The sequence below is a fragment of the Mesoplodon bidens genome, assembly GCF_964165515.1.
Source record: "Mesoplodon bidens genome assembly, chromosome: 11".
In the NCBI taxonomy this organism is placed as follows: Eukaryota; Metazoa; Chordata; class Mammalia; order Artiodactyla; family Ziphiidae; genus Mesoplodon; species Mesoplodon bidens.
In genome coordinates, this window is record NC_138167.1 from 18635134 (window position 1) to 18650100 (window position 14967).

The following is a 14967-nucleotide window of genomic DNA, read 5'->3' on the forward strand; positions in this document are numbered from 1 at the left end:
CCAACAGTGCCAGAGCCTTCCCTTTTCTCCACACCCTCACCAGCATTTATTGTGTGTAGATTTTTTGATGATGGACATTCTGACTGGTGTGAGGTGATACATTATTGTGGTTTTGATTAGCATTTCTCTAATGATTAGTGATGTTGAGCATTCTTTCATGTGTTCGTTGGCAATCTGTATATCTTCTTAGGAGAAATGTCTATTTAGGTCTTCTGCCCATTTTTTGGATTAGGTTGTTTGTTTTTTTGATATTGAGTTGCATGAGCTGCTCGTAAATTTTGGAGGTTAATCCTTTGTCAGTTGCTTCATTTGCAAATATTTTCTCCCATTCTGAGGAGTGTCTTTTCATCTTGTTTATGGTCTCCTTTGCTATGCAAAAGCTTTTAAGTTTCATTAGGTTCCATTTGTTTATTTTTGTTTTTATTTCCATTTCTCTAGGAGGTGGGTCAAAAAGGATCTTGCTGTGATTTATGTCATAGAGTGTTCTGCCTAAGTTTTCGTCTAAGAGTTTGATAGTGTCTGGCCTTACATTTAGGTCTTTAATCCATTTTGAGCTTATTTTTGTGTATGGTGTTCGGGAGTGTTCTAATTTCATTCTTTTACATGTAGCTGTACAGTTTCCCCAGCACCACTTATTTAAGACACTGTCTTTTCTCCACTGTATATTCTTGCCTCCTTTATCAAAGATAAGGAGACCATATGTGTGTGGGTTTATCTCTGGGCTTTCTATCTTGTTCCATTGATCTATATGTCTGTTTTTGTGCCAGTAGCATACTGTCTTGATTACTGTAGCTCTGTAGTATACTATGAAGTCTGGACACCTGATTCATCTAGCTCCATTTTTCTTTCTCAAGATTGCTTTGGCTATTTGGGGTCCTTTGTGTTTCCATACAAACTGTGAAATTTTTTGTTCAAGTTCTGTGAAAAATGCCATTGGTAGTTTGATAGGGATTGCACTGAATGTGTAGATTTCTTTGGGTAGCATAATCATTTTCACAATGTGGATTCTTCCAATCCAAGAACATGGTACATCTCTCCATATGTTTGTATCATCTTTGATTTCTTTCATCAGTGTCTTATAGCTTTCTGCATACCGGTCTTTTGTCTCCTTAGGTAGGTTTATTCCTAGGTATTTTATTGTTTTTGTTGCAATGATAAATGGGAGTGTTTCCTTGATTTCTCTTTCAGATTTCTCATCATTAGTGTATAGGAATGCAAGAGATTTCTGTGCATTAATTTTGTATCCTGCTACTTTACCAAATTCGTTGATTACCTCTAGTAGTTTTCTGGTGGCATCTTTAGGATTCTCTATGTATAGTGTCATGTCATCTGCAAACAGTGACAGCTTTACTTCTTCTTTTCTAATTTGGATTCCTTTTATTTCTTTTTCTTCCCTGATTGCTGTGGTTAAAACTTCCAAAACTATGTTGAATAATAGTGGTGAGAGTGGACAACCTTGTCTTGTTCCTGATCTTAGTGGAAATGGTTTCAGTGTTTCACCATTGAGAACAATGTTGGCTGTGGGTTGGTTATATATGGCCTTTATTACGTTGAGGAAAGTTCCCTCTATGCCTACTTTCTGGAGGGCTTTTATCATAAATGGGTGTTGAATTTTGTCGAAAGCTTTCTCTGCATCTATTGAGATGATCATATGGTTTTTCTCCTTCAGTTTGTTAAAATGGTGTATCACGTTGATTGATTTGCGTATATTGAAGAATCCTTGCATTCCTGGAATAAACCCCACTTGATCATGGTGTATGATCCTTTTAATGGGCTGTTGGATTCTGTTTGCTAGTATTTTGTTGAGGATTTTTGCATCTAGGTTCATCAGTTATATTGGCCTGTAGTTTTCTTTCTTTGTGACATCCTTGTCTGGTTTTGGTATCAGGTCAGGGTGATGGTAGCCTCGTAGAATGAGTTTGGGAGTGTCCCTCCATCTGCTATATTTTGGAAAAGTTTGAGAAGGATAGGTGTTAGCTCTTCTCTAAATGTTTGATAGAATTCGCCTGTGAAGCCATCTGGTCCTAGGCTTTTGTTTGTTGGAAGATTTTTAATCACAGTCTCAATTTCAGTGCTTGTGATTGGTCTGTTCATATTTTCTATTTCTTCCTATTCAGTCTTGGCAGGTTGTGCATTTCTAAGAATTTGTCCATTTCTTCCAGGTTGTCCATTTTATTGGCATAGAGCTGCTTGTAGCAATCTCTCATGATCTTTTGTATTTTTGCAGTGTCAGTTGTTACTTCTCCTTTTTCATTTCTAATTCTATTGATTTGAGTCTTCTCCCTTTGTTTCTTGATGAGTCTGGCTAATGGTTTATCAATTTTGTTTATCTTCTCAAAGAACCAGCTTTTAATTTTATTGATCTTTGCTATCATTTACTTCATTTCTTTTTCATTTATTTCTGAGCTGATCTTTATGATTTCTTTCCTTCTGCTTACTTTGGGATGTTTTTGTTCTTCTTTCTCTAATTGCTTTAGGTGCAAGGTTAGGTTGTTTATTCGAGATGTTTCCTGTTTCTTAAGGTGGGATTGTATTGCTATAAACTTCCCTCTTAGAACTGCTTTTGCTGCATCCCATAGGTTTTGGGTCGTCGTGTCTCCATTGTCATTTGTTTCTAGGTATTTTTTAATTTCCTCTTTGATTTCTTCGGTGATCACTTCGTTATTAAGTAGTGTATTGTTTAGCCTCCATGTGTTTGTATTTTTTACAGCTCTTTTCCTGTAATTGATATCTAGTCTCATAGCATTGTGGTCAGAAAAGATACTTGATACGATTTCAATTTTCTTAAATTTACCAAGGCTTGATTTGTGACCCAAGATATGATCTATCCTGGAGAATGTTCCATGAGCACTTGAGAAGAATGTGTATTCTGTTGTTTTTGGATGGAATGTCCTATAAATATCAATTAAGTCCATCTTGTTTCATGTGTCATTTAAAGCTTGTGTTACCTTATTTATTTTCATTTTGGATGATCTGTCCATTGGTGAAAGTGGGGTGTTAAAGTCCCCTACTATGACTGTGTTACTGTTGATTTCCCCTTTTATAGCTGTTAGCAGTTGCCTTATGTATTGAGGTGCTCCTGTGTTGGGTGCATAAATATTTACAATTGTTATATCTTCTTCTTGGATTGATCCCTTGCTCGTTATGTAGTGTCCTTCTTTGTCTCTTGTAATAGCCTTTATTTTAAAGTCTGTTTTGCGTGATACGAGAATTGTTACTCCAGCTTTCTTTTGATTTCTATTTGCATGGAATATCTTTTTCCATCCCCTCAGTTAGATTGTCATTTCTTAAAGAATCAGTTGTCTTGACCGTGATTCCCCCCATCTTCCTATTAGATTTTCTGTGCTATAGAATTCCTTTCTATTTTTTAGCCTATCACCCCCAAATCAAGGTATTTGTTGAAAGTTTTATTTTTTTGTTTATTTTATTTACTTATTTTGGCTGTGCCAGGTCTTAGTTGCAGCACACGGGATGTTGGTTGAGGCATCTTTAGTCACGGCATGTGGACTTCTTAGTCACCGCATGCATGTGGGATCTAGTTCCCTGACCAGGGATCGAACCTGTGTCCTGCGCATTGGGAGCAGGGTCTTACCCACTGGACTACCAGGGAGGTCCATGTTGAAACTTTTAAAAGAGAAGCTATGTGAGTCTAAGTGCCAAAATATGTGAGAAGAAGAAATTGCAATGAAAGTCCAATGCTACCTTACATTACTTTTATGTCTTTACTTTCTTAAGATACAAATTAAGTGCTAATGGTTGTGCTTTTTAAAGAGACTGCTATACAAAATTACTTTTCCTTTTTAGGTGCAGTGGATAGTTGTATCTAACTCATGCAGCCAAGAAGAAACATGGTGTAAGTATTATTTGAAATATTTTGAGGTCCCATTAGCAATTTAGTTATCGAGTCTTGTAGATTTCATTCCAATTCCTAGCATTCAGGCACTAGCACTGCACAATATTTATTTATTTTGGATTCTCTTAGGTAAGTGTCCTTTGCAAGTACAAAATAAGAAATGACAAGGTCATTGTTATTATCACTCATATTAAGTTAATATAGTGCCACTAACATCAAAATTACTTTCTAGTTATATAAAATGATCTCCATTCCCTATTTCTCATTTTTACCAATCTCTATAGAATCTCACATTTTGGAAGTAAATAGAAAGAGAAAAACAATTAATTGAGTTAAAGAAAGAGTCAAGAACTGAATGAAAATAGTGACAGACACTGTCAAATAATTTAATATGAAAGCTAGTTATAGGCACACAAAGAGCACAGGCATCCGCTAAAGCACTGTGTCCCAGACATTTGGATTCACAGATAAGTACAATTTCAAAAAATAATTTGCAAACCAATACAAGGTTCTCAGTATATTTTGTTTGCTTGACAGCAAAGATATTAAAACTAAAATTATCACTACTTTATCAACACTGGATCATGAAAGAAAAGTTAAAGAATATAATCTCTGAATAAACTAAAGAAACATATCATATAGTTTTGTGAAAAATAACTATACCGTCTCTGTTTACTAAAAAATCAGTGAAAACTTTATCATAGACCAATTGATCTTTATTAATCACATACAGTAAGAGAAACCTAGCCTGACTGCAGGGAGGTTTGGCAACCACCCAAAAGGCAGTATATGTAAATTAGAAGGAAGTATGTATCAGAGCATAATGGTGTTGATTCTCCTTCCCCCTCTCCCTTCCTGATAATGGCTCCATTGAGATCCACAAGAGGATCCATTAAGAATGCTTTCTGATAGAGGCAAACTGAAAGAGAGAGGAAGAAGAGGAGCAAATGAAAAGAATCAAAGGAAGAAAATGAGGTAGAAATGAAAACACACATCTAAGATACAGAATGAAGGTTGGTTCCCAAACTTCTGATTATTTTTCACTTCCAAGTACAAATGATCATATCATGCAGGTATGAGAATAACAAATGAGATCAAGATGAACACCTATCCCTTCCACAAATTCAGGAACACTATTCACGTATGCCTCCAGCACTGCTTCCTAGCATCCTTGCTCTTTCCAGTATCCTGGCCAAGTATTCCACCATTCTTTCCAGTTCATTCAAGGTGGTAACCCATATAAAGGAACACGAATAACTAAAGTAGCTGTTTTTATTCCTATTAATATGAGGCACATATTTTACTAACTTCCCTCCATTTTACATTAAGACCTTTACAGGGCACTTTGTCTTTAGTATGTTTTCTTATTTTTTTCTTACTTAATTATTTCTTCTGGGAACAAGATATTTATGACAAAAGCAAAACAATCCACAAGTATAAAGTAAAGACTCTGCATCAACAGTAATGATCCAATGTGTATGTATTTTTTGATATCTTGGAATCTAGTAATTTTCTTATGGGAACAAGTTCATATTATTATGTTTCTGATCCCCACAGATGAGATACCTTTCAACTGTGAATCTCCTTAGCACTTGTTAGCCTGTATCAGGGTTCTAATATTTTACATTACAATCTCGTGATTTTTGTGCTTATCTTACCTCCATACTATATAAAAAACTACATGAGGGAAGAGACTAGTTCTTACTCATTTCTGCATCCCTGCTGATAGGTATTCACTGTATATATTTGAGTTGACTCTTTCCACAAGACCCCTATTAAATGAAAGCCATTAAATTCCATTAGACCAAATCTTCTTAAGCAAGCACATTTTGCCCCATTACCACAGCATTAGAAGTTCTTACTCATTCCCCTGTCACTGCATAGCACTCTGTGAAGAAGCTAACACTAGACCCTCATTAAGTATCCTGAACTATCTCGCAATTCGCACATAGTGCTTTTTTTTTTTTTCATGTGAGAGTACGTTCATTAATTTCTCAAGGCCTAGTTAGCTTCAAACTCAACATAGTACTTCAAATACTGTGGACATCATATGAATCAAGGTTTTATGGCAACAGGACAAAACCAGATCTATTGCACAACTTAATCCAGTGGCTTTGATGGACCCCAAATGATTGTTCTTCACATGTCCTCATTCCTTCTAGCCCTGGGGGTAATTTTCAGAAACAATGAAAGTGTAAAGATTGAACCACTTACATTGAAACGCAAGCCTAGGATTTTATCTAGATAAACAGGTGTGGTATTTTCTGACAACATTTACAGAATAATGTTTGTAACAATGTAATTTCATTGTATGATAAACATCAATTTAGCATAAAAAACAAATTCAAACTTGTCACCATTTTCACCTTGTTTCAATTGAATTGGTCTTGTTCAGATAAGCAAGCCTAGCTCTTACAAAAACAACAGTTTATAGATCAAGTGTGTGAAATTGGGTATGTGTGTGTGTAGAATTATACTGCCTACTCTCATAATTTTATACTGCCACAATGCACATACGGTTTCCAAGCTTACTTTATCTGAATCTTTCTGAATGTATTCTCCATGCTATTAAACTGAGCACATTCCACATCATTCAAAAGTAATTACATTTTTGTCTAGAGTGTAGGAGAATGCTCTTTCTAAACAATGAAATTCTCATTATTATTAGAACTGGCACAATAACCGTACTCGTGTTAACAACAGTATGCATTATACCATTACAATAACTTAGGCTAAGTTTGATGTACAAAGGTAACCAGAAATTTAAAAGCTTATAAAAACCACCATATAAAAATAGGAATCTTTACCATACCATAATTAAGGTCCTATTCTGTGACTTATTTTTAAATAACACATGCAGTTTTCTCTTTTCCTTCTTAAGTTTTCTGAACGGTACTTCACACATAAAATGATCCCAGTCAAACATCGAAAATGCATTACTAACAACTGTCAGATTTTAAGCAAAATGTATATAAAGGTTATTTCAAGACACAGCTATCATATAGCAATTAAAATTATATTGGGTAAATAAAGAATCCTAGGAGTTGACAGTGAGCCTGAGCAAGTAAAAGCCTCTCTGTGTCATGTGCACTGAATGAATTCTTTCAGGGTAAGTGTTTAAGGTTGCATTTCATACACTGGAAACTTGCTATAATTTTATACTTGGTTCTCAGTTATATGTCCAGCTTCTATAGAAGATCAACTTAAAAAGACACCTTTTTTCTCCTTCTGCTGGACTTCACAAAGAAAATGACTCACATTGAATGTTGCTTTATGATAACTATTGACCCTGCAGTGTTTAAACACATTAACATTAAGATACATCAACTTATTAAACCTAATCAATACATCATATACCCAGAGTTCTTTAAAAATTCCAGGAAAATCTTATCAATATAAGCAATAATTGAGATAACAGAATATATTATAGCATCACATTTCCAAATCCACTGGATCTTTAAATGCTAAAAAATTATATGCAAACATAGTATTTATTTCATTTGAAATTCAGCTGTCTGTAGAGAGAACAACCCAAATTATTTTTTAATATTTTATTCTTAAAATAAATAAGTGTATGCTTTAAAAATCAATCTTGGGAAGCAGCCACTCTGCGGTTATACAAAACTGTTCACTCAACTCAAGAGGAACTTAAATCAAAAGAGAGTTTGATTGAGATAAAAGAAAACATTTTATGGGGGAAAAAAAAGAAAACTGATTATTCAGTAACCACAGGTGGTCAAGACTTTCATTTCACATCACATTTGACACTAGAACAACCATCTAACCAACAGAAGTAGCATGCAACCAGACAAAACGAGCACCAGCATGGCCACCATAGAGTCCCCTGGCTGCCTCTCATGCTGCTACTTGATTTCTCTTCAGACTTACTCTGTTTCCTTCTGGTGCTCATAAATAATCACATTGACTGACATGAGGAAATGTTCTGGATAGTCCTCTGCATCATGAAATAAATCCATCTATATCAGAACTATCATTAAAAATGAGCCAGAAATTATAGTGTCTCCTGCTTGTGTCTGAAACTCTGAAGTGACAGCCTCCAAACTCATGTTAAAAAAAGAGGCAGAGGGGCTTCCCTCGTGGCGCAGTGGTAGAGAGTCCACCTGCCGATGCAGGGGACACGGGTTCGTGCCCTGATGCGGGAAGATCCCACATGCCGCGAAGCGGCTGGACCCGTGAGCCATGGCTGCTGAGCCTGCGTGTCCGGAGCCTGTGCTCCGCAACGGGAGAGGCCACAACAGAGAGAGGCCCGCGTAACGCAAAAAAAAAAAAAAAAAACAAAGAGGCAGAGGGGACAAGAAGGGTAGATTTGCCCTTCATAAACATAAAGCCCAGGACTGCATTTCCACTCATGTCATAACCAGACTTGCCACCCTTGCCTTTTAGCTTTCTGAAGATTATATGGGAAGCAAATGTTGCTATCAATTGCTTGGCAAAATTATGAGAGCTTCAGAGAAGGCCCAACAGAATCAGTCTTTTTCATATTTATAATTATGTGTCTCAATCTTATACTGATTAGAAATCTGACAGTATTTTATAATTATGACATTATTATAATTATATATATAATAGCTATATAATATAATAACTATATATGTTAAAATTATAATTATCTGACAGTATTTATATGTGTATAATCTGCTTACGAAAGTTCATCTATAGTGCATCCTGAACAGTGAGTATAGAAGGAACAGAAGGACTTGTAGTATTTATACCAGTTATAGCTGTTGGGGGAGTTACTCTTAGTTTGCCACTTAGCTTATGTCTCCAAAATATTAAGGCAAAAAACACAACTTCAGAAAGGAAGAACTACATCTTTATCTGGCCCAATTCCAAATCTTAACACTTGCATACCCTGAATATGAACATAGGACCCTAATTCCCCAAAATCTTTATATGGCAACAGTCATGAGGTGTACAGAACTTCTATCTCAGGAAATATTTTCCAACCTAAATTTTATACTGAAAGCATTTCTCTATAACTTCAAGTCAGCATTAAAGGGATTACTCAAAAGTTTTACTTTGTCTCTAAACTACGTGGGCAATACAAAATGTAGACCTCTCAACACCTCTCTTTGGAGTATGAATGTCACACATAAACCAGCAATGAAACCTGGAAAGCTGTTTTTTTTTTCCATAAATTGAACTCTATGATATAAAAACCATGAAACATTCTCTCTGTTTTCAAAGATATTGAACAGGAAAACAAAGAAAGAATGTATCTTACTATTGAAAATAAAAGGACTTGCTATGTGAATATGACAATGGCCTAGTATCCAGAAAAAAGTACAAAGAATGTGTGGAATAACAATTCTATGAATGTATTCAATCATTTTGATAAATGGGTAAAATATATCTTAATCAGCTTAATAGCTGAATATATCATGACTATTGTAACATACTTTCTGCGCAGTAGTAGATTCTACTTTTGTTCTAAAATTTCTATAAAATCAGCATATTCACCATGAATAACATCTTAACAACTTTGTTCAAAACATATTTCCTACTTAATCATCCATATAAACTCTGCCATTTAATCAGTACTCATAAATTGAGTATCTATTATATGCTAGGTATCAGAACTACAAATGGGTATGTGCATGTGTATGACTGTGCCTTTAAGGAGAAATACAGTGCATAGAAAGCCAGACATGTAAACACATAAATTATAATACAGACCATGAGAAAAGACATAAACAAGTACCATGGATAAAAGAATAATGCAGCAACCATTCTGCCTTGGGAAGTCAGTGAAAGCAACCAAAAAGAAGCAATTTTGAACTCAGTCTCGTGGGAGAAACACAATTCACCAGGACTGTAAAATATGAAAAAGAGTTTTCCAGCTAAAAAGAATAAGTATGTGTCATTTGAGGTCACCTGGTATGTTTATGAACATATATGAAAATTTTTGCATGACTGAAGCACTGGGTCTATGGTGGGATGTGGCCAAAGAGGAGACAAAAGCCATATTTTGGTGCTGGTCTATATAGAGTTTCATGCTAAGATAGTTTTAGACTAAATCCTGTAGGCAACAAGGACATACACTAGTTTCCAAAGTGGGATAAATAATCCAACTCTTTTCTCAGGGAAATAAGTCTAGTGGAAGTTGAAAGGAAGACTGGAAAGAGGAGAGGCTGGAAATTTGAGATCATATAGGAGACTCTTCAACTGTTAGAGATGAAAAGCTGGTGGAATCAAGAAACTTTTGAGGCAGAGACAAATTTAGAAACCAATTAGATATATAGCAAGAGAAAATATCAGTGCTGATGTCACTAAAACTAAGTTAAATCATTTGTATACCAAGTGTATTAACTTCAAGAACAGTAGATCTTAGTCTTTTTTTGGCTACAGATCTACTTGAGAATCTGGTGAAAACCAAAACCCTACTCCCATGTGTGCACATACAGAATTCTCCAGTCATCTCCAGGAGATCCACAGACCAGAGTTAAGAACTTCTCCCCTAGATAAAGCTGCTTGAGGAAAGGAGTTGTGCCTTATGCAAATCTATTTCCATAGTGCACCACAGAAAACTTGGTACAAAGTAGGCAGTTCATAGGTTTCATTTAGTTAAACTGAATTCTCCATTACAAACTGAATGATTTTATTTTCACTAACACCCTGCATCACAGCATCCACTCATGCCAACTATAATATGTAATTTTATATACTTTTCTCATACCCATCCTTGAGTATTTAAGATAATTTCCCCTTTATCTTTCTGGTATTCTTCTGGTAATAATTATTTATATTCGCTCCTTTAAATGTGTGTGTTTCTGTTTATAACAGTATTACAGGAAAACCAAACCAAGAAGCACTCTCCATAGGGTACTCCCTGAAAGAAGGCAATGGTCAAAATATTGAGAGGGAGGGCTTCCCTGGTGGCGCAGTGGTTGAGAGTCGCCTGCCGATGCAGGGGACACGGGTTCGTGCCCCGGTCTGGGAAGATCCCACATGCTGCGGAGCTGCTGGGCCCGTGAGCCATGGCCACTGAGCCTGCGCGTCCGGAGCCTGTGCTCCGCAACGGGAGAGGCCACGGCAGTGAGAGGCCCACGTACCACAAAAAAAAAAAAAAAAAAAAAATATTGAGAGGGAAAAAGCATGAGCACTGATACAATGTCAAACGGGGAATCTGACCTCTCTACCCTGTTGAGCTGCATACTAGCATTTTCCCCCTTTCTTTTCCTAGTTTAACCTTTGTGAGAGGAGGCGAAGAAGTTATATCACTGCACGTAACTAACATGAATTCATAGTAGAGGGAAAAAAAGGAAGAATTATGGATTTAATTTACCAAATAAGAGATGATCAGAAAATTAAGTATGTGTGTACTCTTGTGAAGAGCTTATAATGTTTATAAGCATGGAATCCAAAGCCAGACTGCCTGGGTAAACCCTGGTTCTCCCACTTACTAGCTGTGATCTGGAGCAAACTATTTAACCACACTGTGCCTCAGTTTCCTCCTCATCTGTAAAGTGGGGCTAATGATAACACTTCATTGAATTATTGTGAAGGTTAAACGAGTAATATATGTCACGTGCTTGAAACAACACATCTGTAAAAGCGTTATATAAGTGTTAGCGAAAACATGATTTTTGGTAAGAAAATTTTGGCGCACAGTCAAAAATACCCAGAGAAATTCTGACCTATGAGGCTTAAAATGTTGAATGGAAGTATTTAAGTCTAATGTGAATTATCAAAGAACAGTGTTTATTTCCCAGATATTAGAAGATAATCTGATTCTTCTTGCTGATTTAATTTCACATTGCATATGTAATGCAATGACGTACACAAGTGGGCATATTTCAGTACCGAACATGTTTATGATGTGTAATAATTTCCTAGAGAAGGCCAAAAAAACAAAACAAAAAGAAAACGAAGGATTTAACAGAATCAGAGCTGTTCTTAAAGGTATGAGGATGTGTGATGAAATATTTTTGTTGGTGTGATCTGGTTCAAATTAACAGCACTGACATCCTTGAAGTAGAAGGGCCACAAAAAATGTGACATCCACCCAAGAAGCCATGTTGAAAAGGCGAGGGTGGCTTTACTGGCAGCTAAGTGCCCTGCTACCTTGCTGGCATGCTGATTCTATGCATTTAAGTTCCGAAGAAGAACCTAAAGGCCTTATTTATTTGTGTGTGTGTCTGCTGTTTAAGGTTCAGCCAAAGATGCTATGCTGCCTTCTTCCCTCTCATCCATGAAACCACGGCTTCATAATCCTCTGCAGTGATCCAGACCCCAGGATGAAGGGCCAGATAAATTACCCTGAGCTCCAAATTCTAGAATAGGAGGTACCAGGGAATTACTGAATTATCAGAGCAACAGAGTGAATGAGACTGAGTTAAAAAGTAGTGCAGTAACATTAGAAAAGTATTGTCTCTTTGAAACATGTTCTTCTGTAATATTCCCAGTACTGTAAGAAATACTGGAATCCAATCTGGGCAAAGCAGAAATTGAAAAAGCACTGATTCATCATGGTGGAAATGTTCAAATTACGTTGCAGCTTTATCTGGACAAATCTTTTACTAGAAATATTATGATACCTAACTTTCATGAGGACTAATTTTAAACGTGTTACTTTAACATAATTCTTATATTATGTGTTTCCCCTAATTAAGTTGGGAGTGCCTCAAAAGCAGAATTCTTGAAAAACAAAATCAAAACAAAACAAAACAAAACAAAAATAGCCTATTTATACTCCCTACTGGAATCAATTTATTTATTAAGAATTCTAAGATGTTAGGAGTGAATCTTGTGTATGGCTATTAAGTAGATGATAATTACAAACCCTAGGACTGAAGCTAAACTACTAGAGGAGTAGACTGGTCACAGAGTGAGCGTAGGAACAATAGACCATGAGAAACCTACCATTGTATTGTGCTGAGAAGTGGGAGTCCTATGGCCACAAGTCTCTTGCGTCAGCAGAGAAACTGGCTGAAATTCCTCAGAGTGAGGCTTGTTGGGAAAACTCACATGCAAGGGAAGGTGAAAGGCTGGGAGCCCGTCACTCTCCTCTTCTTCCACTTTCTGTCTGCTTGTCACCATGGCTACCTCTCCATCTGCTTCCCCATACGGAGAGGCTGGTCGCTTGGAAGACATCCTGGAAGGAACAAAAGAGGAGAAAATAATGAAACCTCCACATAAATCCTTAATGCCGTTATTGTGTGGTTAGGGGCCATTGTAACAGAAATGCCTTTTTGTGCTGGCAGAGAGCAGGAAACCATCCAAATACCACTGCAAAGCACACGCAATCAGAAACAATGGCCAAGCAGGTAGCAACAGAACAGTGCTTGTTTGTTGTGAGAATAATACACTAATATAGCACTCTCTTGTATTCTGGCTTCTTAAACAAGAGAATTCACCTAAGAACACTGCATAATGAAAGACCGTTCCATTTTAAAGGAAAGAAAAATACCCATCTCATTTTACACTTTGATAGACCTTATTGAAGACAGGATATCTATGAATAGCAAATACTGTTGGCAGTTAAAAGAAGAGAAATAACTAAAATTTCTTTCATCAAAAATAAAGTAAATGGATGGTTGCCATTATAATGATTTGCATTTTATTAAAAGTAAGATTATTATAAAATGTAGAAATATTTGTTATCAGCAAACCTCAGATCACAAAACAAAAAGTTTGATAGTTGTTTAAAGCTTATTAAGAACTGAATAAATTTTACAATCACTGTTAATTCTGAAACATTTGAGAATTTTTCTCTCTCACCTCCCCATCACCCAATTTTGGCATTTAGTTCTAATATAAAATTTGCAAGTAGTAAAAAAGGTTAAGAATATAAAAATATTTCAGTTTTATTTCCACAGTTCCATGAAATATTTAGATGTGGATTCTCAGATGTATTTATTCCTTAGAATACCTAAGTAAAAGAAAAAAATCAAATAAGGATGTTTTGTTTTGATGAGCTAATGCCTATAGGACAATGCACTTAGATAACTGAACAAAAATTAAATAGTTTTTTGTACTTGAGTCTGGTTGAGAATGTTAACAGAGGTTAAAAAATAAGTGGCAAATATTTTTAGTTAAACATAAGAAATCCTTTGCTTTTCATTAAAAGTTCTACATAGAAGCAGTACAGAGTTAAATTTTTTAATTAAGAAAAAACCTCTCTTGGATTTACAACTTGACCTGAACTTGAAAAAGCCCTAATTTTTGTTCAACAAAGAGTGTTTACAGAATCATCCATTCGTACCCTAGACCAGTGGAATAGGAGGCAGGAAAGTATTAACTGCCACATCACTTCATTCATATATATAACTGATTTTTAAATTTAAAATGTACTACCAAAAAAGGGGCCTCTAATCACCATTGAATAATACTATTCTTAGTGTTAGACGTTTAAAAAGAAAAGTGTATTCAAGGGCTGAATATATTCTCTGAAGATATAATAGCACAGTAGAAAAAAATAAAGGGAATTAAAATACTGATTCTGCTACTTACTACATGTGAGACTTACTTTAATCTCTATTTCAATTTACTCACCTTTAAAGTGAGATGTCATATCGACTTGTAATACTTTTTTGAGAAGGAACTGTTTCCATATGAAAACTGACTTGTAGAGCACTTTGCTCGGAGTAGACACTCAGTAAACAATAGCTGGTGTTTATTTTACAAACTTTAAAACTACAGTGTGACCCACCCCCCTCAAAAACAGAGAAAACAAAAAAACCTCCAAAATAACAATGCAGATTGCCTTCTAAGACTTAAAACTGTAAAATCAACATGAAATACACAGTCTCCCAATAGAGAAGTGCTCCCTGGCCAGTCATACTTGACAGTAAACTGATCAAATGTATTAGCAAGTGCTAAAGAAAACATGTTAATAGCAGGGGTCTTGATCAGCTGAAGAACAGAGGAAAAGGAGGAAATGATAGCAGTTACCATGTAAGCACTGTTTAAAGGAGAAGCAGACTGGGCCAGCACATTTCAGGTATCTTTAGTTCTGATCTCATTACCAAGGTTTACTCCAAGTATACTCTAAGTATGTAGAAAGAGTAAGGGGCTGGAGTTAACAGAGTTAGAAAAGTCTCAGTCTTGTTGGCGACACCATATCTATCACCAAATTGACAGATTAAACTATA

General features: G+C 35.9%; 1 protein-coding gene across 10 annotated transcripts in view; it reads right to left on the reverse strand.

Moving 5' to 3' along the window:
* The window catches only part of SOX5 (SRY-box transcription factor 5), a 1022130-nt gene that overhangs the window by 336375 nt on the left and 670788 nt on the right, over positions 1 to 14967 (reverse strand). For 7 of the 10 annotated variants that reach the window (XM_081248196.1, XM_081248197.1, XM_081248195.1 and 4 more), the window contains one exon: positions 12737 to 12968. In XM_081248196.1, coding sequence (XP_081104322.1) covers positions 12737 to 12967 — 231 coding nt within the window. In that variant the 5' untranslated portion in view covers position 12968. The remainder of the gene's footprint in view (positions 1 to 12736; positions 12969 to 14967) is intronic. The other 3 variants (XM_081248193.1, XM_081248200.1, XM_081248199.1) reach the window with 1 other exon arrangement.